The 26,991-nt window shown below is 52.6% G+C and overlaps 2 protein-coding genes across 4 annotated transcripts in view; one reads left to right on the plus strand and one right to left on the minus strand.

Annotated features, from left to right (window-relative positions):
• Positions 1-9,096: 9,096 nt before the first annotated feature.
• On the minus strand, positions 9,097-18,028 carry Mymk (myomaker, myoblast fusion factor). Of its 2 annotated transcripts, XM_087651290.1 has the most exons (6): positions 17,750-18,023; positions 13,490-13,604; positions 12,478-12,626; positions 11,569-11,685; positions 10,171-10,287; positions 9,100-9,803 (listed from the first exon to the last, which is right to left on the minus strand). In XM_087651290.1, the coding sequence occupies exons 1-6, from the start codon at positions 17,882-17,884 to the stop codon at positions 9,654-9,656; spliced, it is 783 nt and encodes a 260-aa protein (XP_087507416.1). In that variant the 5' UTR covers positions 17,885-18,023; the 3' UTR covers positions 9,100-9,653.
• A 7,336-nt stretch (positions 18,029-25,364) lies between these two features.
• Adamtsl2 (ADAMTS-like 2) overlaps positions 25,365-26,991 on the plus strand; it is a 30,150-nt gene continuing 28,523 nt past the window's right edge. For both annotated transcript variants that reach the window (NM_001427090.1, XM_087652569.1), the window contains 1 exon segment: positions 25,365-25,556. The gene's annotated coding sequence lies outside the window, so the exon portion shown is untranslated.

Here is a 26,991-nt window from a genome sequence, read left to right on the forward strand (position 1 = left end):
CCACTGAGCCACTCACAGTCCTTGTTTGTTTGTTGAGACAGGGTTTCACTATGCAGCCCTGACTGTCCTGGAGCTCATTGTGTAGACCAGCTTGGCCTCGAACTCATGGAGATCTTATTGGTACTCCCTTCCAAATTCCACCACACCCGGCATGGAAAGCCTTTGTTGTCAAGGGTCTCTTTTCCAGAGCAGGAATCATAAGCCCTCTCCCGGTCACCGGCAGGAAGCAAGCATTTTCATGGAGAAGATATAAATTCATGCAACATGGGAAATATGCATGGTGAGAATCTCACACAGAGTGTGGAGAACAGGGGCGAGAGAGATGGCTTAGCAGTCAAGATGGTGTGGGAGCCATGGTTCAGTAGTTAAGAGCATGAACTGCCCTTGAAGGGACCTGAATTTAGTTCCCAGCACCCATATTCGTCAGCTTATAACTGTTGTAATTATGAGAATTGACACCCTTCTCTGGCTCTATAAGCATTTATGTTCATTGGTACATGTACACACACACACACACACATGCATACTCACATGCACACACACATGCCCACACACATGCACATACACATGCCCACACACATGCACATACACATGCACATACACATGCACACACACACTCATGCACACACACACACAAACACACACTCACACTCACACACAAATAAAAGAACTCTTCAGTGTGAAGACCATTCAGTTCTTTTGGGGTCACATTGGCAGTTAAGAGAGAAAGCCACATGTGGGTCACAAGCAAGGTAACTGTTTTGAAGAACCGGCTTCTAGTCTCAGACCTCGGTTCTGCTTAGAAGTGAGTAACAACTAACATTGGTAAAACGTCTTGGGAATTCCCTTTTCTGACTGCAAGGAAGACATCGCAGTGACATTTAAACGAGGGCCACCCAGTCCTTTAGGGAGCTAGCTGACAATAGAGACACCATCCACACAGCTCACACATCCAAGTCGAAAGCCTGGTGAGCCCATGCTGCCCACTGTGGCATGTGGCTGTGGCCACTTCTGCTTCCTTGCTCACGCTCTCAGTTGTGACTTTGCAGGGTGCTGCCTGCCATACACCAGGCCAGAGGGGACATTGGAGTTCCTGTCCAAGGGAGGAACTACTGCCCAGGTAATGGCATAGACCTAACAGCCAACTTCTCCCACTGCTCCCCATCCATTAAGCAATCACAATAGCTTAGATTGTCACAGCAATGTCTTCTTCCACTTGTAGGGCCAGGGGCAAGATATGCCCTCCCACTAGGGCCAGTTGTGACTCTGTCAGGTTGTGGTCTCAGGTACATCAAAGTGAGATATCTGAGATGCTCAATGAGGCTACCGATGTCCTCTCAGGAATGCAGTCCACTGTGGAGTGACCATGATGATAGGGAAGGGGTGGTCCTGAGGTGCAGTATGTCTGTAGGAGTGAGGAACCAGACCTCCAGGGCCTCTGAGTTATCCTGAAATGTGGTGTCTCCTGTCCCTACTGTCCTGTGATTTCTGGGGGCTTGGAGACAGAGTGACGCTCTATAGCCTGCTCTTTCTCTCCTCATCTCAAAGGCTCCAGCAGATAGATCTGTGGTCATTGCTTCTCGGGAGTATGCAGCTGGAGGCAGTGCCTATCAGCTGTTATTCTGTGGCTGACTGCTGCTGAGGGTGTGTGTGTGTGTGTGTGTGTGTGTGTGTCTATGTGTGTGTGTGTGTGTGTGTGTGTGTGTGTGTGTCTGTCTGTCTGTCTGTCTGTCTGTCTGCTGGAACATCTTCCAGATGTAGTCACAGCCACCTTATTGCCTGGCTCCAGCTGTGACCCAGTGCCATCAATCTCCAGTTGGCTAAGCTGTTAGGAAAACAAAACCCAATGAAAGTGAGGGAGGGGGTTGGGGATTTGGCTCAGTGGTAGAGCGCTTGCCTAGCAAGCGCAAGGCCCTGGGTTCGGTCCCCAGCTCCGAAAAAAAAAACCAAAAAACCAAAAAAACAAACAAACAAAAAAAAAAAAGAAAGTGAGGGAGGCTCAGCTTCCGGAAGGGAAGGGAAAAGAAAGGGAGGCCCAGCCAGGCCAACCAAGTGCCACGCTCGTTTCTCTTCCCCTTGCAACGTCCTGCCTTTGCCAGGCTGCCTACTTGACTGTGAACATGCAGCCGGCACTCAACTGTCCGGCAGCAGCTCCTACCAAGGGGCCCTCCTGTGGATAGAGCAGAGCCCCTATCCTTTCTATGTCCCACAATGCACGCTGCTTGCAGAGGTGGAGTTCACAACAAAACACAGCTGCAATTTGGTGCCTACAGGATGGTGCTCCATGTGTCCCTGGCACAGTCTTAGGATGAATTCTCTGGATGTGCTGAGGGAGCCCTCTACCTCCACTGCCTCCTTGTGTGGCCCAAAGTTCTACCGCTGGAGGAGCTGGGGACTGTGGAGTGGGCACTTCAGAGCTGGTTCCATTCTGCTGCCAGAGAACGCACAGGCCTAGGTGGGCCAAAGGCGAGGCCTTTGTAGTGAGTGGCTCATTGGCTCATCCCATGGGCGAAGCCCACCCTCACAAGGCCGAGGGAATCCATCATCCATCACCCAGTCATCTGTGCCTGGCATGTGACTCCAGGGCATGGGGCCATACTGCAAAGATGATGTCCTCATAGCAGCTACGCTTGCAGGCATCCCCAGGTGTCAAGTGTCCCTGGCCTGGTGGGGCATGATACCCGGTTGAGTGTTATAAGCAGCTCTGTGTTGATCTCTCTTCCTCTTCCTCCTGTTCCATAAAGGGCTCAGGGAAGCAAGGCACTATGGAGACCGTGGCCAGGGTGCTTTGTAAAGCGAGCTGCCCCACAAACTTTTGGAACAACTGGCCCCAGTACTCCCAGTAGAGGACAGCCCGGGAAGGCTGGGGCCCAGGCTGAGAGACACTGTGTGTATACATCTCCTAGTGTGTCACCAGCAACAAAGGCCCGGGGTGCTCTACACCATGTTCAGATCATCCAGGGAGCCTTCTCTACTTCCTCCTCTCTGCCTGAGCAGGCTTCTGGGGGGTGGCATCTAACTCTGCCTCTTTCTGGCCACTTTTGCCCATGTCTTCACTCAGGCCAGACTCTCCCTCCCCCTGAGACTTTGGACCCTGGGACCGAGTCTTTTCACTATCCCCAGAACAGCCATGAGCAAAGCTCGCCCCCTGCATTTCTCGACTTAGTACCAGCCCTCATTTTCCAGGCAGCCTTCCTCAGTCATTCAGTCTACAATTCTTAATTTAGAGCATGTTGACTCCTTGGGAAATGGGACGTTTAGTACCTCCGCTGGGGTGATATCTCCCAGTAGGAAGAATACTCAATTTAATTCTTAGAACAAACAGACACCCATGTTTTGTCTTTGACAATTGTATTAGTTATTCTGCTATTGTGATTTAAAAAAAAAAAAAAAGAACCCACCATGGCCAAAGGCAAACTAAGAAAGAGAGTTTCTTTTGGCTTATGGTCCCAGAGAGATGAGAATCCAACATGATGAGGTTGGCGGCGAGTGGCAGGCATGGTGCAGGAGACAGGATCGCATCCTTCACAGCAACGCAAAGCAGAGAGAGGGAACTGAAAACAGGGTTACTAAATGCTCTAAATCCTGCCTGCAGCAAAGCCACACCCCCTAACCCTCCTAAACAGTGGACCACATGGAGACCAAGTATTCAAATGCCTGAGCCTAAGGGACCACCGATCATGAAAATAGGTAATGGCCCCATTGGCAAGCATTCTTAAAGGGCTAAGGAGGTAGCCTGGTAGGCAGCGTGCTTGCTGGCCCTGAACTCAGATCCCCAGGACTCACTCTAAAGCTGAATGTGGTAGTGCCAGTCTGCAACTTAGCATCCCTACAGCAAGCCTCTATGAGATAGAAACCGAGAAACCCCGGAAGCTCACAGACCAGACAGCCTGGTGTACGGAGCATCCAACAGCAAAGAGGCCCTGTCTCAAGCAAGGTAGACGTTGGGGATTGACACCTGAGGGTGTTCTCTGACTTCTAATCATGTACTTCCTCAGCAAGGCCACACAAGCACACACATGCACACCTGTAGCAGACGTGCAGCTCAGTCTTCATTGGATCCCCCAACAACTGGAGCTGGGGCTGTCCCTCAAGCTGTGCCCTGCCTGTGGAACACATTCTTCTAGCTGGACTGCTTTGTCTGGCTTCAGTGGGAGAGGGTGTGCCTGCAGGGATTTGATGGGCTAGGGACTGGGTATACCCAGAGGGGTGCTGCCACCCTCTCAAAGGAGAAGGGGAGGGGAAATGAACCGTGTGAAGGGGGTACTGAGAAGTGGCAGGGGGTAAAGGCCCTTGCTCTGTGAGCCTAAATGGCCTAAATTCAATCCCCAAATCCCTGGAACCAATTCCTAAAAGTTGTCCTCTGATTTCTATACTTGTGCTGTGGCATGTGTGTGTCCACATCCCCCCTCTCACATACATGCGCACGCACAGACACAGACACACACACTTACACACACATGCACACATACACACTCACACACACACTCACACAACAGTCTAACACACACTCACACACTTGCACTCACACATACACATTCACACACACATTCACACACATTCATACACTCTCACTCACACACTAACACACATATACTCTCATACACACTCATACACACACTCAAACACTCACACATTCTCACCCACACATTCACTCACACACACACTCACACAACAGTCTAACACACACTCACACACTCGCACTCACACACACATTCACTCACACACACATTTACACACACTCATACACTCTCATTCACACACTCACATTCACTCACACACACATTTACACACACTCATACACTCTCACTCACACACTCACATTCACTCACACACACATTTACACACACTCATACACTCTCACTCACACACTCACACACACATATACTCTCATACACACTCACACACACACTCAAACACTCACACATTCTCACCCACACATTCACTCACACACACACTCACACACACACTCACACAACAGTCTAACACACACTCACACACTTGCACTCACATACACATTCACTCACACACACATTCACACACACTCATACACTCTCACTCATACACTCACACACATATACTCTCATACACACTCAAAGACACACACACTCAAACATTCACACATTCTCACCCACACATTCACTCACACACACACTCACACTCACACACTCACACACACACTCAGAGACACACATATACTCACACATACTCAAACACACACACTCACACACACACTCACACACACTCACACATACACACACACTCACACATACTCAAACACTCACACATACACACACACACACACACACACTCACACACAAGTAACATAATGAAACAATCCTGATATGGACGAACAATTGCACCTCAGCCTATGGAACCATTCCTCAGCCCCTGTCTGCTCACTTGATCTTGAGAAGATTTAAATGTGTTGAATTCTGTTAAAATGGGAAACCTGAGGCGACTGATGCTCAGAGAACCCACGACATCTGCCTGAGGTTGTAGAACGGACTCGATCCCAACCTGTGTGGATCGCTCTACATCTTATGCCCATCTGCCCAGCCCTCTTCTTTCTGATTCTTTTTAATTTCCTAACACTTTTCCAAATCAGCCTGTTTCTGACTTAACTGTCTCCAAGGGACAACAGGTTGGGGCTACTGTTCCTATTTTTCAAGGTAAATAGTTTGCAGAGGTAGGGTAGAGGGGCTGAGGTCCGCCAAGATGGTGGGGTATGTGGTCCTGAGTCCCCATGCATGTGCCTAACTAACCAGCTCACCAGCCAGCAGGATGGACGCATGGAGCCTCTAGCCTATTCCTGCTGCCGAGGGCCATTCTAGCTCCTCAGTTCCCCCCTCTCCTCTTTCCTTCTGGGCCTCCTCAGCCAAGACCCTGTGGTTGGCCTGCCCACAGAGACCCAGTGCCCAGCATGTTGCCCCTAACTACAATCCCAGTTCCTCCAGCAGGACCGTCTGTGAAGTGGGTGGGGAGCTGTAAAGCCCTTTTAAAGGAGCAATAAAAGTTTTGGGTTTCAGATCTCTTCCTGAAGAAGAGAATCACAGACACAGGAAATGTCAGTAGCCGACTGACAGAGGCAGGCGGCAGGCAGCACGCAGACTGCCTCAGACAAAAACACCTCTGCGTGCAGGTCCTGGCGGGCGCCCAGGCTCTCTCTCCCCTGCTGGGGGAAGCCAGGCTGCTGTACAATGGATGTTGTGTCTATCTCGCTGTAAATGTTTATACTATCCCTCTCCATTTGCTGTGCTGTCCAAGGTAGGGCACACTCTTCTGCGGAGTGGGGCCCCAAGAGGGTGTACCAGGAGGGTATGTGTGCACACTTAACGGAGGGACCGAGGCCAAGGTGTGTTTTCCCTGGACACTGAGATGAGTGTGGTCGTGCCCAGGCCCAGGACAGCTATGACGGTTCCGTACTCACATATCTTCCCAGATTTAGAAGTGACAGACAGACTGGGAGGAGGGCCCCACCATATCCTGTCAGGGAAGCCCCAACCAGATCTGGGAGTCCCAGACTCCCTGCTTCTGCCCCTTGTCTTGAGTGTGTGCCTGTGTGCCTGTGTGCGTGCCTGTGTGCCTGTGTGCGTGCGTGTGTGCGTGGGTGCGTGTGTGTGTGTGTGTGTGTGTGTTCTAAGTACCTGGAGTTCAGACGTACCCTGGCACCTACGGTCCTGTTCATGGGTATTTTAACTTGAAGTTGCTACTCAGAGCTCTGACTCAGCTTACCGGTAATCACTGTGCATACGGTCAGCTGTGCCAGGAGGGCTCCCTCTATTCTTACAGTAGGTTCCCTCAGGCAGTGTGGCTTTTCAACTCCTAGGCTCACCCAGAGTAGCTGTTCTAAGCACTCTAGAGATAGGGATGTCCGGGTGTATGTTTTTGGATCTCTCTATCATGCAAGACAGGAGAGGAAGTTCTGTTCAGAGTCCTAAGTGGATGAGTGACCTTGGAAGCCCTCTTTGGCTCCATGTGCCATGACTCCCAAATTCCAAGGACATGGAGACCCCGGGATGGACAGCACCAGGGTTCAGAGTCATTGGCTTCTTGCTAAATTTAAAGTCTCGGTGGCCACTGGAGAGCATGGTGGCTCATCTCTTCCAGCCTTCCCTTCCTGACCGTGGCTGGCATCCTAAGAAGTTGGTGTAGACCTTGGAGGAAGCCATTGCTAGGTCTTCATCGTCTGTCTTGTGTCACTAGCATTCCTGGTCCTCAGTGTCCTCATCTGCAAACTGGACTCAGGACTGTGCCCAGGGCCCCTGAACAGCAGCCGAGGGGAGGCTAAGGCTACATCTGGAGCCCTAGAGCCAGGCACATGCTGCGGTGGCTAGACTAAGAGCCGGAGTGTACCTCCTAATCTTCTGTGACTTACGGACTTGGCCGGGTGCCCAGAAGGCTCTCATAAACCAGCAGCACCACCAGGGAGAGCCTGTGAGTGTGGCCCTTAGGCCGGCCACCCGTGGCCCCTCCCCACTCAAGGGCATCTTGCTGCCTCCAGTTTGCCAAGAGCGGCTGCAGAGCTGGAGGCAGGGTTGCTTGCTGGGATCGGGGGTGGGACAGAGAAGGGATGGACTGGGGACACTCTGCAGACATCTGCTTCCGGAGGGGCCCCGGACCTGGCTTGTCTCCTCTCACTTGGGATGCCCAGCTCTGACTTGGCAGTCTGTCCTCTGGAAGGCTGAGCTCCAGGATGCCCTGTGTCTTCCTGGTTGGTGCTTGGGCCCATGAGATATGTGTTTAAAGTATGTGTGTGTGTGTTGCCTGTGGGTATGTGGGGCCTGTGTGACGGGTGCCTGTGCTTGACTGGAGGCCAGACGAGGGCCGAGCAGTAAGGAGGAAGAGGCCTCCATATCTCAGAGCCTTGACTCCACTCTGTCCCTTTGCTCCCCCTTCTGGGGTTCTGTCTGTGGTCTGTTTGTTTTACTTTATTTTAGCTGTTTTAGACTCACTCATTTTTTAAGTTTTGCGTGTGGGCGTTTGTTTCCAAGTGTGCACGTGTTCCACATGTGTGCCTGGCTTGGAGGCCAGAAGAGAGATCTGATCAGATCCTCTAGAACCGGAGTTACAGATGGTTGTGAGCCACCACACGGGTGCTAGGAACTGAATCTGGATCCTCTGTAAGGGCAGCAGTAGCCATAACCACTGAGCAGTCTCTCCAGCCCTCTGCTCCTTTCCTGAGGAGTCCCAGAGCCCAGACTATGTGACCTTGTCTTTCTTACCTGATAAGGGAGGCCTAGTCCCCAGGAGCCAGGTTTGAACACTCTGAGGTGCTCTGTGATAACATGGGATGCTCTATCATTAAAAAAGGCTCTGGGGCCAGGGATGGGATGAGGCTCATGGGTAAGCTCTGTCTACCACCAGGGCCTGGAGTGATGGAGGCCTGGAAAGGGTGGGTAGAGATGCCCGAGATACAGAGAGTTGTGGGTGGTCACTATGGAGGTAGGCATCCAGGAGGCTTGGCTGGGGGGGTCAGCTGGGAAGAGAGGAACACTCAAGGCAAGCGGCAGAGCTGGCTTCCTGAAGAGGGACAGGAGGTGACTCGTGAAAGATTGCCAGCTGCCTACTGGGTGGGGACTGCATGTGGGTAGCTGCTCTGGAGGTTACACCATCTGGAAACATCAATAAGTCCCAGACAGGTGTAGGTAACTTCCTGCTGACAGCTGGGCCTTGGGTCACTGGGAAAGGGGATGCTGGGGGTGTTGGGGAGATTTAGACTTGTGAGGTGATGTCTGAGAGCTGCTCTGTGGCTGCCGTGTCCTGCCATGCCCTGACCCCCAGGCTGTCATAGACAGGACTGCCCACAGCCTAGCACCGTCCCAGTAATGCCTGGCTCAGGGGTGTTGACTGCACCCACTTTTCCTTCAGGGCCTCAGAGGAAGCTTCAGGACAGTGTAGAGTAAGCCAGCAGTATACCCTGTTTGCAGCCCAGGTACCTGGGCCAGCAGCAGACTCAGCTCTGTGTCTACCAGCCCCTGGCCTTAGGCCAGCTGCTTACTCTGAGCACAGGCACTCCTCCAAGACTAGAGCTGTCACACTCGGCACGCAGACTCGTTCCAGGAACTAGGATGTATGTCGGGTGAAGCTAACGACTAGTGACTGATCAAGAGTTTACTGTGAGTGGCTCGACCGAAAAACTGCTGAAGGGATGGGACTCAGGCAGGGGCACCAAGCCTGGGTCCAGACTGGAACTGGGCTCACTGGGTCCAGCTCCCGAAACTGGGAGCTTTCAGGGCCTGGGCAGGGGTAGAAAGGGCAATCCCAGTTTCCTAGGAAAGGCAGACAATCCTGGCAGGCAGGGCCTGGGAAATAGATAACCCGTATGCTGCTGTTGTGTACACTGCTGGGTTGTGACTTGGGGCCAATACTGACTGGCCTAGAGCTCTGCCAGGCACACCTATGGTTATGCAGCCTTGGGGGATAAAGTTCTCTCTCTTTTTTTTCCTGAATAGAGTGAAGCAACTGGTGAACACAGAATTCGTGGGTCCCTAAGCAGCACTTCGCCGACTGCAGCAGCCCTGCTGGTCTCTCGGGGTGCAGAGGAGGCCATTCCTCATGGACATTCCACTGGGAAAGTGTAGGAAGTATCCCGGGAGAGACAGCAGGGCTGCCAGACAGGAAGGCAGGGGCCTGGAGCAGGGGGGCTACTGTCAGACACAAGTGCAGCAGAGAGTGGAGAAGGTCAGCTTGGCGGGGTCCCCTGCGTTCCCAGCCTTCTTGTTGACCTTGGGCAGCAGCAGGACGAAGGACATGGCCAGGGCGCAGTGGTAGAAGCTGTGAACGTAGGTGTAATCCCATTCCTGTGGAGGAGAACGAGTCAGTCAGGGCCTCTACCCCTTCCCTAAACTCAGCCATCTGGTGCCTCTGCCAGTCGTCCCACCCCGAGAATACAGCAGAACGGCTTGCTGCTCTCCTCTGTTCCCTGTCCCCTGGTGCTGGGAACAAGCTCCTGGTTACTTCTGCACACGCATGCATCTTGGGTGAAGGCTTCCTAAAGTCTGCAGGGCCTGACTTGTCCACACAGGCTATGATGCTGGAACACTGGGGATGGTGAGTACCATCTTCAACAGCACAGAATCTACAACTTGGGGCCTCCACGTGAAGACAGCCTGCTCTCCTCCCTGCTAAACCCAGAAGGCTTGTTCCCCTCCCCCACAGGCCAGGTACCTCAAAGAAGAAGCGAAGCATCAGGGCCAGGGCCCCAAAGCAGAGGCCGGGACCTATCTGCTGGGTGTAGATGCTCTTGTCAGGGTACAGACCCTTCTTCTCTTTCATCTTCTTCAGCTGCAGGCACAAGGTGGGAACATCAAGGTTCTTGGGGAGCAGTACAGGAAAGGATCCCTCCATGGGTTGTCTGGGCACGATCCCACTGCTGTCTTCTACCACCCCCATCCCTCTGTATGACTGAGTGATAGGCCTTGGAATCTCTGGGCCAATTTTCCCTGGCCCCACCACTGCCCTTGTGAGGTGGTCGTTGACACTTCAGTGGCAAATATGAGCAGCTTTACCAGCTGAGGGGTCTCCTTCCACTAACCGTGGCTTTGCAGGCCCCGAGGCCTTACGTGAGGGTCCGGTGTGTGCTCGAGCTTGGTAAGGTGAGGTGTTACATGGGAAAGATGGGTTGCCCTGTGGGTTCCTCACTGGAACGCACACCCTTGGGGCCCAAAGGTATTTTAGACTCAGAATTGTCCAGGTGAAAGCGGGGAAGGTCGTTATTAATACAGCTCAGGTGCGCACAGTGGGCACAGGACAGCGGCCCTGACTGCACACCTCACTAAATGCATTGCAAACACAAAGGCCTTCAGTGACCTCATCGTGCAAACCAGGGCAACCTTTGCCACTCTGAGGGAAGGTAAGGTGCTGTCTTCAAGTGTTCTAAAACTTGCCATCACTTAACAGGAGTAGAGGTCCCAGGGAACTGTGTCGGTGCCATGGGTACAGCCAATTCGCCCGACTGTGGGCAGTGTGGCCGTCAATCTCACAGTTCTAACATTGGGGCCCCAGAGAGGGGAAGGAAAGTGAAGATCACTCATGGGGAACCCCTATTTTCCATTTCACTCAGCATCTTCTCCCCAACTAAGAAGTAAGTCGAAGCCACCGGCACATCTAAGGTCTAGGAGATGGGCTCTGTGCCCCAGGTGTGGGTGGCTGCGGCCTCTCACTCCCATTCTCACCAGAGACCTGGGAAGGTCGGCGTTTAGTGGGGGACACCGGCCCATGTATGCTATCCTGGCTAATTAAAACCCAGTCAGCAGGACGAGGAGGCAGCTCTCCAATGAAGCCTTTGTGTTTATGCATTCCAGCTTGTTAACGAACCGTTCGGAACCCCAACACCTCGGCCCCCAGGGTCAGACAGGGCCAGCTCCAGGCCCTCGAACTGGAGTGGGGTGGAAGCTTCTCCCCCTGCAAAGTCAAATGCAGCTGCCATTGCCTCCTGGGGCTCCAGGTTAGGCTGCGGGGCTCAGTGCACTTCAGGCCCATCCTTAGCCTAAGTCAGAATAAGCCTGTGCTCCTCAGAGACCACAGGAGTAGGACATGGCCTGGAAGCTTCCCGCCTGACTTTACCTGTCCCAACTTGGCTGAAGATGGACCGGAGGTCCCCCGTCCCCCAGCACCGCGTGTCCTGATCTGCCCTGCTATAGCTGTACTTCCGGGAAACTCTGCGATCCCAAGTGGTGTTTCCTGTGTAAGGTAGCAGAGGGTCTCGGGCTAGAGGCTGCTGTCTGCTTGGTCTGAAGCCTGCTGGCTTGGAAGGTCTGTGTTTTGGGCCTAACTGCTCCGGGTAGAGCTCAGGAAGCATCCCTAGGTCTATCCTGCTATTGGGAGCCTTGTTCGTGTTGGCCAGCCTACTTAGGTGGATTTTAGGCCTTGGAGGCATGAGGGCCTTGAGACCTTAGAGAGGTTAGGAGTCTATACAGCAGAGTAGATGTTTCCCCAGGCCCTCCTCCAGGGAAAGTCTTATTGAAAACCTGGCTTCACCCCACCTCAAACCTTCCTTCTTTGTGAGACTCATTTCCAAGGCTTGTTTACTGTCCAGATTAACCTAGCTGCTCTCCAAACTGGTATATCATACCTGCACGCAGTGTCGTCCCTCAGAATGATAATGGTGGTGATACTTATATTGATAAAAACATTGACAGTGACAGTCATGATGATGAAAGGTCTCCTCACTTCCGGGTACATTAGAAACCGCGTCTATGCCCGTGCTTAGAAGCATTCTGTGTGGGTATTTGGATGCAGAGCAGAGGTCAAGAGAAAAGGAGTTTTGCCTTTACTCAAGGCCAGTAATTATCAGTGAGCCAGCAGGGTGTGGGGCTCAAGCACAAGTCACCATTTTTAGGGAGTCTAGGGGTTTTGGCCCAATTCTTGTTAGTTCACCTGCACATAAGGATGTGGGGATATAAGAGAAACAAAGATCAGGGGACAAATACAGGTTCCCTGAGCTCTGTCAGCTGAGATACCAGAAGTACTCACCCACTTTACTGCAATGATGAGGGTGGCGGTGCCTATGGGACCAGAGTACACCCCGTAGCCCCAGTGGTCATGGTAAGTCCGCACGGCAATGGTAAGGACACCAAACATCGTGAAGGTTGATCTCTGGGGTTCATCAAAGTCGGCCAGTGCTGGGGAGAGGCACAGCAGAGGTGAGCAGCTCCCTTCCACATGGCTGTGCCTCCACTCTTGGGAACCTATTGGGATGCCCTCTCAGTCCGTAGGACACCAAGGTCCAGCCTGGTCTCCACAAGGTCTGAATTTTGGTTATATGGAGGAAATGGAGGATGCTGCTTTCCTGGAGCAGGGTGGCTGAAATTTACCAGTAGATTGAGTGACTGGCATTTCCTGGGAATCCTGGGACAAAAGTCTTAAGACTAGTGAGTGGTACATAGGGCTGAGTCTCGGGAGGAGCCGTCTGTGACGGCATCCCTGAGAGACAAGAGTAAGTTTGTTCAGTTTCTCCCTTTTCTTTTTCCTTTCCCTTTCCTTCTCCCCGCCCCCAATCTTCCTCCCTTCCTTCTTTCCTTTGTTCTTAATTTCTTCTTTCCTCCAAGTCTTCCTTTTTTCTCTTTCAAAAATCCGCAGTGTTGGAGATGGAACTGAGGGCAAGTGACCCACCAGGTCCAAGGTGAGGATTTTGAATGGTCTACCTTCTTAAACAGCACACAGAGCTGAGATGATCCCTGAGGGCAAACGCTCCCGTGAGTCTGGAGGACGTTCTATGAGGCTAAGTCCCTGAACCCGGGGCAGTGATGGTCTTGGTAGGGCTGAAGGCAGGGATGCCTTTGACCCCTCCCTGTGTGCTTCTGCTTTTTAAATGTCACAGGAGCTAATTACTGGAGTCACGTAAGGACTGGGAGAACGAGAGTGCAGGCATCTGAGATATGTGTCTTTAGTAGATTAAGCTCTGCAAAGCAGTGAGGAGGGAGAGGACCTCAAAGCTGGGCTGGGTGCTGGCTGGTGTTTGGGACTGGCAAAGATGTCCACTTACCCATCAGGGAGACCCACATGCTCAGGGCTGTCCCATAGATGCTGAAGTACTCCAGAATATCACGGCGCATGAAGCATAGCACGGACAAGCCAGGCCCGTCGCAGGCATGGGAGAACTGCGGGGGAATCACACGAGGTCAGCAGGCAGTGGGCAGCCCAGGAGTGCGTGAGAACCGGTCCTAAGCCTCAGGCCCCTCACTCTCTGTGAGCCCTTAATGGCTTCACGCCTCAGGCTCCTCCTATCCGAGCACACGAGCACACGAGCACACGAGCACACGGCTGGACTCTCCCCTCATGGAGATTAAACAGGTGAGTCCATCTGGCCTGGGAGCGCAGAAGGCTTTGTAAATATCACTTTCAGACTCACTACTGGCCCAAGGCTGGTGGGAAGCATGCTCAGAAGGGGATCCTGAAAGACAATTACACCCTTTGCCCCTGGCTGGCTGAAAGTGCACACTTTCCAGCATCGATTCTTCCCATAGGAGCCCTTTATCAGGACCCCTGTCTCTCCAAAAAGGAGGAAGACCTTAGACTACCCCAAGCAATCTCTGGTCCTGACTCTCCGGTTCCTCTCTCCCCCATACTCTAACAGGTGTGTCTCCAACTTGTAGTTGAATAGATTGGCTTTTAAGCAAAAGGTTCTATATGAAGTATTTCCAAGCAGACAACTTATTTCTTACAGGAAAGAGCTCGCTCTCCCTTGGCTTCTCATTTCATCATTTTAAGTAATATTTAATTACATGACATAATTATTTTGACAAGTGGGACCAGCACAAACAAGCCCAGCAGCCAGCACAATCGGCTCTTGGTAAGCCCAGCTCAGCAGGAGGGAGCAGGCAAGCTGGAAAACAGCCTGTCTGGAGGCAGCAGGGGCACCGCCACAGGGAGCTGGGGACCCTGGATGATGGATGTGTCAGTCAAGCACACAGGGTTGACTTAGAAGCTCAGAGACCTCCTGCCGATCACAGTTTCAAGTGGCTCTCTGTCAATCAACAGAGAGCATCCAGCGGAAGGGAGGAGGTGGTCCAGCCTCTGTGCTGGGTCAGCCCCACTGACCCAGGGGCTGCCCAAGCTTTGGGTTCTGCCTCTTTAAAAGGGATATTGGTAAAGAGGAGGCTAACCAACTAGAATGAGCTCAGGGGAAGACAAGCTTCAGGTTGGGCCAGACCTGGGCAAGGTATTCATGTGGAGGAGGAAAGGGACTCAGCTCTGGGAGGGGATTCTGCTCTTCAGGGTCCTTGCAGAACTACATCACCCGACTCTACCTGAGCCCATCATCTGTGACGCCTGTGCTTCCTTCTGCTGTATAGACCCCCCATGAATGAGTAAAACTTATTCACTGTGAGATTCTGGGTAACATCCACGCCTTCCCACATGAGGAGCAGAAGAGCCTCCTTAGGCTGGATCCCAACATAGAATACCTGCCTACTTCTGAGGGACAGAGGAGCAGGTTTTACAGCAAGGGATCTAACTGTCCTCAGGCCCTGAGGTTTTGTGTGCGTGCTTGCATGCGTGTGTTAACCTGTGTGACTGTGAACTTCCCTGGGGCACCTCCTGCCCAAGGAGGCCGGGGCAAGGCAGTGATGAGGACCCTCCCTCTCCAGAGGCAGGTAGATCTGGTCCAGCTGGGACCAGAATAGGACACAGCAGGGTGTGGCAGAAGCCCCAACCCTGTTGTCAGCTCTGCAGATCTGGCAGAGGGACCCAGGCTAGAGATGAGTTTCTCAGTCCCTTCTTGTCCAATGGCACAAGAGCACCTCTTCTGTGAGGCTTGAGAGGGGACTTTAATGATAACCGAGGTACCCCACATTGCAAGAATGAAATGCTGTTTGCCTTCATTAATCAAACTTCCCTGCAACCTGACCCCAAGTGAGCATGTGCTGTATGGTCATTTAGAACAATGTGCTCATCTCTGAGAGAAACATTTCTATCCATCTTATCAGCTTTGTGTTTCTGACGTAGGACCCCAGTCTTTGTTCATACCCCTGACTTAGGAGAGTATATGTTTGTGTGCGATGCGGTGACAGGATCTAAGACCACGTGTGTTAGAATCAGCGAGAGAATGTGTTAAAAGCAACATGTGGGTATACGCTGATAAGAGCTGATTGCGGATTTGTGTGTTACCGAGTCAAAGGGCCAGAGAAACAGCTGTCTCCCATAAAAGATTAAGACTCGGATCCCTCACTCTTTTGACCCTGTTTGTTGTGCCGTTCAGCATTTAGAGAGGACGCTGTTGTCCAAGATCCTTAGATTAGAGCCTGCTTTTAGATTAGATGACTGTCAGGTTAGAATAGGAGAGGGCAGCACTCCTTGGAATGAACCAGATCCGCTCCCGTGTAACTGACACCAAGAGTCATTCTTACATTCAACAGCAGCAGCACACCACACAACTGGTAGCTGTCATGGAGGGTCCCAGAGGAGCCATGTGGAAGGCAGAACTCTGTGAGGAACAGATTGTGGCTTGGACACCAGAGGACATTTGTCATAAGAGACAGCTGGCCCTGCCACTCTGGGTGGGGTGGAGTAGGGTGGGTCTCCAAGGCCAGAGCTGTAGGCCAGCCTAGACCCAGGCAGACAGGGGTGACCTAACTGGGGACTGCGATTTGCTGGGCTATCTCTAACATGGGCCTTAGGGACAAGACCCTGGCTTCTGTCCTTGCCCTTGGGGTGTCATCTTGGCTCTGACCTTGGCCAGGTCTCATGAGGAACAAATGACAGTGTGGGACAAAGTACTGTGGGCAGACCAGGAACTCTGAATACTCATGGTGACGTTGGTGGCTCCAGCTTCTCTGAGTCTCAGTTTCCTCTTCTATCAAACCCAAATCACTACACTAGGCTCATGGGTGAAGCTGAGTCCAACCCCACCCTGGTTGGTGCCTTGTGATTTGTCATTGGCCTAATGTCCTCCCCCCTCCTAACGTGAACTCAAGAGCCATAGTTTCCAGTTCCTTGAGAAAACTCACTGTTACCCATGGGGCCCCCGAAGTCCGGAGGTAGACAGGTGCTAACCCCTCCCCCACTGTTCTCAGCCCACATACACTGGTGGCTTCTCCCACCACTGGAAAGCCATGGCAGCTGACTTAGGATATGGAGCAGTATGTGAGCACACTTGTGTGAGCTCGTGGCCTCGGGCAGTGAGAGCCAGCTGGATACCCTCACCTACTCCATGCTCTTGCCTTGCTGAGAGCTGCTGTAGGAAGGGCAGGCCTAGGGACAGGGTGCTAGTCTCTAAAAGTTTGGCTCTGCTCTAAGGAAGAGACTAGCAGGTTTCTCGCCAACCCTGAGCATATATCCTACCAGTGTGTGGATCTCACACCATGCAAACTAGAGAGGGATAGAGTGATGAGAGAGAAACAAAGGCTACAGAGCAACGAAAGAGATGGTGTTGACCCCTGGTTAGAGGATAGCGGTGAGGGCCAGCATGAGAGGTTCTCAGAAGGACTTGACAGCAGAGTGAGAGGCGGCCTTTCCACAGAGAGAGGGTATAGATGGGCAGTGGAATGGACAGGGAGAGATGGTTAGTTAGCAGATAATAGACAGAAGACAGAGAAATAGATGACAGACACTTGGATGATGGACAGATACATAGAACGAGACATGATAAATGGTTAGATGATAGATAAATATATAATTAGATAGAAAGAAGCAAGTTGAATGGGCAGATAGATAAAGCCAGGGAGACGCAGAAGCTCTGGTCAAGAAAAGAAACCAGGCAAGAGTGGACCAGGGAGAAGAGGAGGGTGAACTCCCTGGGGGAGTGTAACTGTAGACATCAAAAAGCTGGACACAGGCAGGAAGAGAAAGAAGGGCTCAGGGGGTGGCTGGCCCCTCTTGGTGGGGATAGTTCCAAATCCTGGAGTCACATCCACCCAGGCCCTCTACCTCCCCTGAACATAGCAGGTCCATTCCTAGGCCTCCTCACTCAACCCACCTCCTCCTCAGCTCAGCAACTCATGAAACAAAGTCGGTAGAAAGGAGGGTGTGGAGAGCACGAAACTTGTCCTTACTTCACATAGGGTTATCACGGGCCTGGTTTCAGTCACGTGTGTCAGCCAACCCCCTCAAATTCCGGGCAGTCATGGAGAAACTGAGGCCCAGAGAGGAAGACAGACTCCAGGAACCTTCTCTTTCTAGTCACCAGCCCCACTGCTCCCCAAGACCCAGACTCTTTCTCTTCCAAATCCTGTTTTCCCAGCACCTGGCCTAGGACAGTGGTGATGACCCTCTCCGTTGGTGTCTTCCTCCTAAGCCCCCCACTTACCGCCACAAAGAACATGGTGAAGAGATAGATCATGGCCTCCATGTAAAAACGCCGCTTGGTAGCAATGCTCACTGTGGGGAGGAAGGCCAGGCTGCTGAGGGTAGGCAGGAGCAGTTTGGCTACAACTGTCCCCATGGGCCAGGAAGAAGGCACTGGCAGGGGAGAAGGTAGTGAAGGCCTCCTTGGTCTCCAGGGCAGGGAAAAATAGAGCCCACTTCTCTTCTTCAGCAACCCTTGCCGCAGCTGTGGCAGCGCCCACGAGGAGGGCTTAAGTGCTCTGAGGCAGCATGTGCCCAGTGACACATGGAGAAGGTCCAACAGCTGATGCACCATGTGGTATGTACTTGCCTCTAATATTCTCTCTCTCTCTCTCTCTCTCTCTCTCTCTCTCTCTCTCTCTCTCCCCCTTCCTCTTCCCCTCCCCCTCCCCTCTCTCTCTTCCCCCTCCCCTCTTTCCCCTCTCTTCCAGAGGAATTCCCCCAAGGCAGCCATATTTCCTTTTTTTGGAGGTAATTAATACTCTTGGGGACAAGTTCCTGTGAACCCACTGCCACCTCTATTTGGGTCACACATCAAAGGTGTGCAGGAGGTGAGAAAACAAAGTTTAGCCAGTTCTGGTCACTCCAAGGACTTGCAGACAAGCTTCCCCTTTTATTAGCCCACAGTCCTTTTTACACAACCACTAACCAACAACGGTCTCTGCCTGGTTACATTGTGTCTTACCTTAAGTTAGCAGCCAGAACCCCTCTCCATTCCAAAGCTGTCGTCTGGCCTTTAAGCTCTCATTCCCTCTTTTTACAGCTTCTTGGGCTGACTTCAGGAAACCACCTTCTTCTGTTGCAAAATGTCTTAGGGGAACTGTCTGGCAGGGACCCCTCAGCCCCTGGCCAAGGAACAATGGCTGTGTGGTCCTAGCTTCCCAGGACGACTCCTTCTCGGGTCTATGTGTGGTAAGTGTCTCTTGCTGTCACTGTGCACAGGGTTGAAACCCATGATCTCATGGCTTCTGGCAGGTGCATTTACCTGTGCAACCCTCAGCGTTCACTCCCGGTGCCCTGGGATGGGACATTTCTTTATTGCCCTCTTGATAAGTGGCTCCCTGCTTCCCAACAGAGGCAACCCCCATTATTGATTTCTGCCAGGGCCTGAACTTGACTAGCGGGTCACATGCTGTGCACTCTTCAGGCTCTGGCTCTTTTTCTTTCACCTGAACAAAGACCCTGAGAGCTGTCCTTACTGCTCTGCTCCAGTTCCTTCGGTGGCTGGGTGGACTAGAAGGCTATCCCCTACTTCCATCCCCCTAGTACCTAGACCTGGGGGTGTAGCAGGCTCAAGGACCAATACAGCCTTACTGGGAAGCTCTGTGAGGCCTGGCTGCTCCACCCCCATTCAACTACCAGCTCCCACATCCCTTTCTGGAAGAACCTTGTCTGAAGTCTGAGGCCCGTGTCTCCTGCTCACAGTGAAATATTCAACTTGAGACACCTGGTCATGTCATTCTCCTGCCTAAGACTTTCCCAGGATTCTCTCAGGCCCTGGAGGAAGCTTAACTATTGGAGAAGCTCCCCATGCTGTCCATATCCGTACCTAGATGTGACCCCAGACCTTGCACATGCTACTCTCAGAAGCAGCTGTTCCGCTAACTTTGGCTTCAGGACAACACTTCCTGTTCCTTGCGGTTCCAGCTAAGGCCTGGTTTGCTCCCAGCCTGGACAGCGTGTCTGAGGTGAAGGCTGTGGTGATAGGTAGTGAGTCAAGGGGTTTCTTCATTCTTCCTCTGGCCTGTCCCCCGACCTGACCCACCCTACATCCTTCCTACCCTGTCACTCACCACCATGATAGAGATGCTGGAGTTGGTCCCGAGCCGTGGATTTGTCTGTCTGGCTCCCTGCCACAGTTCCTTCAGGCCCAACCTTGTATTTTGTGGGTCTTCAACAAATACCAGAGGAATGAATGGCTGTGAAAAGAATGAATGAAAATCCAGGGAGGCGGGGCCGACTTCAGTCTGGCTTTCTAGGGGCCAGTTCCCTTTCCAAATGGGAAAACCAGTCCCTGCTATACGAATGCTGGTGATGGGGGCTGGGGAGGTTCGCGGTGGCCCCTGGGCAACTCAGGTGGGGTCTCTCATGACTCTCACCTCTCCTCTCGGGTCACAGTCCTAAGTCAACCTCGGCTCCCCACGAGTGTTCGAAAGGGTTGTAGGAATAGTACTAGATGTCAGGTACTTGGGGAGGTGTCAAGGAGCACATGTCCCAGAGCCATAAACACCAGAAGCAGGAAAACATTCCATAGCTCTGTGTGTGCATGTGTGGGTATGTGCATAAGTGTGTGTGTGTGTGTGTGTGTGTGTGTGTGTGTGTGTGTGTGTGTGTGAGTGTATTGCAACTATGGACTCCAAGCCAGGCTGTAAGCTTCAGGAAGAAAGGGAGAAAATAAAAGGAGGTGGGGGAGAAGGAAGTGGAGCAGAGCTATCCATATGTTATAGCCATTAAAGAGGAAGTGGCTGAGGAGGGAATATTCCAAAGTAAGGAGACAGGTGGCTGGGCCTAGGGCAGCAGAAGAGCCCCCATAGAAAGGTTGGACTGCAAGCTGCCCTCCAAGGGGGTGGATGTGTGTGGCTCCCGTCCCAGCCTGGCTGCCTGGCCACAGACCAGCTGACTCTGGAGAAGGCATCCAGTCTCAAACAGGACTGAAATAACCCTTGGGTCTCTCCGGAGCAGGGGAAGTGATTTACCCAGAGGCTGTGGTTGGGGTAAGTGGAGTAGAAAGGGCAGGGGGCTGTTCTAGGAGGAGGTGTTCTCCTAGAGACACAGGGAAGGTACTAAGGGTCTACCTGGGCAGGTTCAAGGGCAACAGATAGAGGAGCCCCTGCCTGCCAGTTCCCTACCTGCTCTGTGTGTTAGCCCAACGGACCCTAACAGCTGTGACCCCAAACCATGAGTGCCTAAAGGACACGAACATGGTCTAGAGTGTGGCTGTTTCTCCATGATACTGGATGTGCCCATGAGTCTTGAAAATCACACATACACACAGGGTCTGTCCAGGGCTAGCCATGTGCCAAGAGGTCTTCAGGCTGTGCCTCATGGGTCTTCTGACAGCCAGCAAGTGAAAACCTCTGCCCTTTGTATTTAACAAGGACTGAAGCCCAGAGAAGAGCAAGAACTCACTCAGGGTTACCCAGCCATATCAGACTGCCTGGTCCTGACACTTCCTCTCCTTTGTCCTTTAAGACCAGAGGGTCTGAAACTGTTGCCTTCATGTCTTGGTTCATGAATGGACCCAGCGAGCTCTTGGAATGACCTGGCTTCAGTGACCAAGGGTACCAGGTGACATCCCTTCTCTGCCCAGCAGGTGGCATGGTCCCAGTGGGACCATGTAAGGGTCAGCCTCTAGGCCATAAAGCTTGGAGTAAGAACTGACAAATTGGTTCCCCCTTCCCTAGCCCCTCTGCTGAGGGAGTGGCTGGGTTTTTATAGAGGTGCTGACATGCATGGAATGTAGAGCTCTCAGCTTCAGGACAGCTGTCTGTCTGCCTAGCCCGGGAGTGCCGTGCCAGCTGCTGTATCGGCCTCCTCCAATTTTTGAACACCGGGCACGCAGTAGTGGGTCACCCCAGAGCCCAGAGGCCTCATTCCCGTCTGGGGTCTACCGAAGTTACCTTGGAGGGAAGGAATGGGTTTCAAGTTCTATCTTTGAGGCTTGGGCCTAGGTAGTCATTTAGGGCTCTGTCTGTGTGCAGCCCGGAGATAGTGAATGGCAGCACGAGCTTGGCTATCTCAGGACACCCAGCTCCTTAACACTTGCTAGAAGGCCATGCAAAGGCCTACCACTCTTAGCATGGAGATCGGAGCTGCTTTATGGCTCCATGAACTTCTGCTGGCAAAGGATGAAGGTCTCAGTGTAGGTCAGCCCTCTACTAAGAACTGTGGCCTCTGTTTCATGCATTGGTTGGTTCTTACCCTGGGAAGAACTGCTGTCTTCTCACCCGGGTGCTGGAGCAGGGCTGGGGTTTGAACTCCAGATTCCTTGCTGTTATCTAACCCCCAGACTGCCTGGCAAATTTGTTGCATGTGGCTAGAGGAGACAGCCACAGCCACAGCCACAGCCACAGTTCTTCTGTGGACCCAGGAACTTGCATATGACTGTTTAAATCTTCCCCACACATAGCCTAACTCTTAAGTTTTAATAAAGCACTCAAGCTTCTAGACTTAATTTGGCTTGAAAAAAAAAAAACTATTCCAAAAGCACTTTCAAACATCTACAGTTTGACCTCAAAAACCCTAACTAACCAAAAAGGCCTCATCAAAGTTTACTTTTCATCCTTTCTTATTACACATCTCTTATCTCTCAGGATTAGAGGATACAGGCTAGTGGTAGAAGAGTGGGTGGGGATGCCCATGGGTCCTTTGGGCAGGGGACTTTCTCCTGGATTTGCAGGTCCGATGGGATGCCCCTGGCTTTTGCTACTGTGTCCAGAACAACCACAGGCAAGCTGTGATTTCCCAGGAGTCTACAGCACCAACATTCCCTGACTAGGGATAGCTTGGGTATCCAACCTCTCAGCTTTCTGTTTATGGAGTGGCAGCCACACCTCACCTCCAGCCATATTAGACCTTCTAACCCTGTCCTTGACTTGATTTGAGGGGTAAAGGACCTCAGACCACAATAGTGTGTGGAGTTATCCTGAGCCACAGGCTTGGGCTTCTCAACCTGAGTTTCATGATTAGGCTTCACAAAAAAAGCCAGCATTCCTGGACGAGATCAGTGGGGAAACTCAGAATTCTGCTTTGTGGTCTAGCCTAGTACATGCTATGCTACCTCTCACCTTCTGGTCACCCAGGAGTGTACAACCCTTCCTGGGCAGCCTGCAGTGGGTGGAAGAGCAGTGACTCAATAATGTCTATCTTTCTGAACCCCAGAAGGAGTCCAGCCTCAAGTCCAAGGGGCCATTTCAGCCAAATAAAGTGATAGGTCCTTGTGGGGAGAACCCCCCTCAGATAAAGAAGCTTCAGCAGAGCATGTTGGGGGTCTGAGCATGTGCAGAAGAGTTAGACAGGAACCAGACCAGAGCCACCAGATCCTTCAGTGACTCTAGACTGCCTCGGGACCCAGGAGCTTGGTGAATGGAGTGAGGAACGGTCACAGTGGTTTCCTGGGCTGCATGGACAGGTGATTTATGAGACTCAGCATAAAACGTCCCCATTCAGAAACCTCCTTATCAGTTCATTTCTCCTGGCACATCATGACATTTTATTACTTGTTTAATGCTACACATCTTTGGCTGAGGGCACTTGATGGTTGAGTATTCACTCTCACCGGTGTGAGGGAACTCACTGAAGATAGAGAATAGGGGAGGAACCTGTGTGGGGGAGAGGAGTTGAATCTTTTCTATCTCTCTGAAGTCCTCAGCCCATTGTGGACCAGGTAGTTATGTCATGGCTGCCAGGGAGTCTTGGATTCGGAAGTTCCTAAGGATCAGGTGTAGGGAAGTGAAGGCATAGCTAGTGCAGGACGCCAGAGCCTAGGGGGCCACATACTGATGGGCATCACAAAAAGAGTGGCACTGTCTCCACAGGTCTGACTTCCAAGTGCTCAGGCTATGGCTTGTGCATTGCCAGGCCAAAGGAAGATGCTGAGTGGGTGTGTCAGTTGGCTGTGGGGTCCCTCCCAAGGGAAACTGTTAGTCACCCTGGCACTGGGGCATGTAGGAACCAGAAGTGCCAGGAAAGCTTGGGTCTGCTCCAGGGTGTACAGGGTTTGATAGTCAGTCAGGGTGGAGGAGAAGTGGCAGAGGCTTCCAGAATAAGGGAGATCTGATTTGGGTCTGTGAGTGAGATCCTGCACACACGTGTGTGCGTGTGTGTGTGCGTGTGCATGTGCATGTGTGTGAGTGTGTGTACGTGTGTGAGCCTCTGTGTGTGTGCCTGTGCATGTGTATGTGTGCATGCATGTGTGTGTATGTGCATATGTGTGTGCGTGTATGTGTGCATGCGTGTGTATATGTGTGTGTGCATGTTCGTGTGTGTGAGTGTGTGTGTGCATGTGTGTGTATATGTGTGCATGTGTATCTGTGTGCATGTGCATGTACGTGTGTGTAAGCCTGTGTGTGTGCCTGTGTATGTGTGCGCATGCATGCATGCGTGTGTATGTGCATATGTGTGTGCATGTATGTGTGTATATGTGTGTGCGTGTGCATGTGCGTGTGTGTGTCATGAGTGTATGTGTATGTGTGTGTGCATGTGTGTGTATGTGTGTGCATGTGCATGTGTGTGAGTGTATGTGCATGTGTGTGTGTGTACGTGTGTGTGTGTGCATGTGTGCGTGTGTGCGCTATATGTCAGGTTATAGAATGTTTGTGCTTCATCTTACTGGCCCCAGGGGGCGGTGTGAGCCTGGATAAGCGTCAGGGGAGGTCAGGGGGACAAAGAGCAGAAACTGAATACCTTAAGGTTGCTACTGAACATGGGCAGAGTGAGACCTGACCCTCTGCCCCCTATCAGGGTACTAGGCTGAAAGACCCAGTCAGCTTGTCACCTAACTCAAGCCTCACAGCACGGCTGGGTGTTTGTTGTTTTTGCTGGTTGTTTTGTTTCTGGATGCTGTCTGGTGGACAGACACAATACTTCCCCAGGGTACAACTCTTAGAAGCCCGAAGAGGCAGCTGAAGAAACTCATCACAGAGGGAGGAAGGGAGGGAGGGAGGGAGGGAGGGAGGGAGGGAGGGAGGGAGGGAGGGAGGGGACTTCCAGTCCCCACTATCGGGACATCTGCATTGTGGAGACAGGGGCATGGATGAAATGGCTCAGTCAGCTTATGGGATGTTGTTTCAGTATCTCTTAGCATTTGAAGGTGCCTGTTTTCCAGGATGGGGTGCTTTGGAGAGCAGGATATGTCAGAGCAGACAACTAGTCATCCAAAGTCTGCTAGGATTCATAGGACCGAGGCAACGCGTCCTCCAGTTGTAGCTCAGCAGGACAGAGCTCTGGAGACCAGTTTGCAAGTGGCTGTCCAGCTGCTGTGGGGTCCAGCCGAGAGGGTACCAAACATCTGCAGAACACCCCGTGCCTCCCCTCAACCTAATCTTCCTAGGCAGCAGGCTGTAGCTACCTCTTCCTCTCCCTGGAGCCATTGGTTGGTTGATCTTCAGATGCACCTCAATCCCTCAGTTGTTCAGTTCTGTTTTCTGAGGACGGAGGGTGGCCTGGACACAGGCAATGTCTGGACCTCTGTGTCCTCCCTGTGAACAGGAGCTAGAAGCCTGGGCATCACATGGTTTCCAGCCCTCTCTGGAAGCTGAAGTCAGATGGGTGGGGCAGGGGGCTCGGTTCCACCACTGCCAACCTCCCTCCACATGACCTCAGCCTAATTGATCCATTAGGGTCAGTCACTTTGGACCAAGGCAAGCCAGTCTCAGGCTCGCTCACTGATCCTGGACTGTGGCAGCAGCAGCCAGCAGGCAGCTGGACAGTCTGGCCATACTCCAGAGGAGCAGAGCGGGTTAAAGTGTGCGCCCGGCCAGCCGCCAGCAGGCTGGGCGGGGGAGCAGCGGTGGGAAGTGTGAGTTCCTCCCCGTCTGCCTGACAGCTATAAAGGCAGCTGCGGCCACAGAGCAGCCACTGGGCTGAGCGCCCCTCCTGGGAACCCCTCCCTTGAATGCTCTTTGAAGTGGGAGAGGGAGGCAGCTGGGGGAAGCAAGACCAGAGACAGGCAGAGCCCGCACATCTCTGTACTCACCTTCCTGCACCGTGCACCTGGCAGCTAGCTCTCACCCCTTTCTCTGGGAGGACAACCTGCTGAGCCTGGGGAGGTAGGTCATCGCATATATGTCCCCGTTCATATTGTGGTCTTTGGGAGGTGTGAGATGTAGCTCATCCCAGGCCAGCCAGCTGTTCAGAATGGGGCTGAGGGATGCCCTAGCCCCTGGTGAGGGTATTCAACCACAGAGAAAGGGGGAGCAGCCTGTACCACACAGTGACAGGGTGGTCCCGAGGCTACAGCCTTGGTACTAGCAATTGCTGTCTGGGCTGCAAACCCATGCTGTGAGCCTGTTGAAGGTTTTGGACCCTAGGGAGAGATGGATCCTGTTTGAGCTGGACTTGGCTGGAATCCAGCAGTGTCTGGGAGCCTTAATGAAAACCAAGTGTGAGGCTGACTGGGCACCTGTCTTTGGCAGCAGCAGGGATTGGGAGCCACGGAGGCCAATGGGACTGTGTGGGATGGGGACTCTGTGCTGGAGTAAAAATAGGGATTCAGAAGGAGACCCCTTCAAGGGAGGATCAGACGGATGGGGTGGGGGACACGGTGGGCAGCTGGTGGGATAGAGGGGTCTCAAGGATGAAGCCCCCATTCCAGGATCTACGGTATCATTCCGAGTCTGTCTGGGTGTAAGGGTGTTGCTGGCCAAGCTCCTGGACACCTGCAGGTGCTTGGGGAACAAGGGAGGGAGACAGGAGGAGAAGGAGGGGAAAAGGGGGAGAGAGAAAAGGACAGTAGGGCAGTTGGTATCAGGGCTCCAAGGGTCCCAACCCTCTCCTGACTTTCTTCTCCTGGAATTGCTGGGTACGGCTGAGACCCTAAGTTTGCCCTGTGGTGTGTGTTGGGGGGGGGCAGTAGGCTACCTTGTTGTGGCTTTGGGCAAGTTGCCTCTTTTCTCTGGGCTTGGTGTTTTCTGAAGCCCACTGTCTAACTTACCAGCAGATGACACCCACCTGAGACAAACGGCACCAGCTTCTCTTCTAAGACAGGGTTTCCACTGAGGTGCACAGCAGCAGTTCTGAGAGTTGGGGCAGCAAGGCTGGACCCTCTCTTGATTTGATTCACTGTAACCCTTGGTGGGTGTTTGGGTTTGAGGGGTTGGCTTGATGGGAGGAAGTCAGGAGCAGAGGTTCTGAGCCATTTACACACGGGCGGGCGGGGCATAAGCTGTACCTCCTGCTGCTCCTCCTGCATATTCCTGTCTGTCCTCAAGAGAGAAGGGCCCAGATCCCCGAGCTATGTCACACCTGTGATACCTGGCTGCGAGAGTATTCCTCTGAGAAGGGAAGGCTGCCGTTACCTGTGGACCGGGGACAGGTTGAAGGCAGGGAGGAAAAGCAGGGTATCCTGTTCACAGCCAATGTTAAGTAGATAAGACTCCCAAGGTGATCCGGACCGGAGAGTGGGCTAAGCCCAATTCCTATCTCTCTCTTTATAATGACTTCTCTACCAGGCTGGGCTCCCAAGCTCCTCAGCTGTCTCCACAG

This window comes from Rattus norvegicus, chromosome 3 (genome assembly GCF_021556685.1).
Source record: "Rattus norvegicus strain SHRSP/BbbUtx chromosome 3, alternate assembly SHRSP_T2T, whole genome shotgun sequence".
Lineage (NCBI taxonomy): Eukaryota > Metazoa > Chordata > Mammalia > Rodentia > Muridae > Rattus > Rattus norvegicus.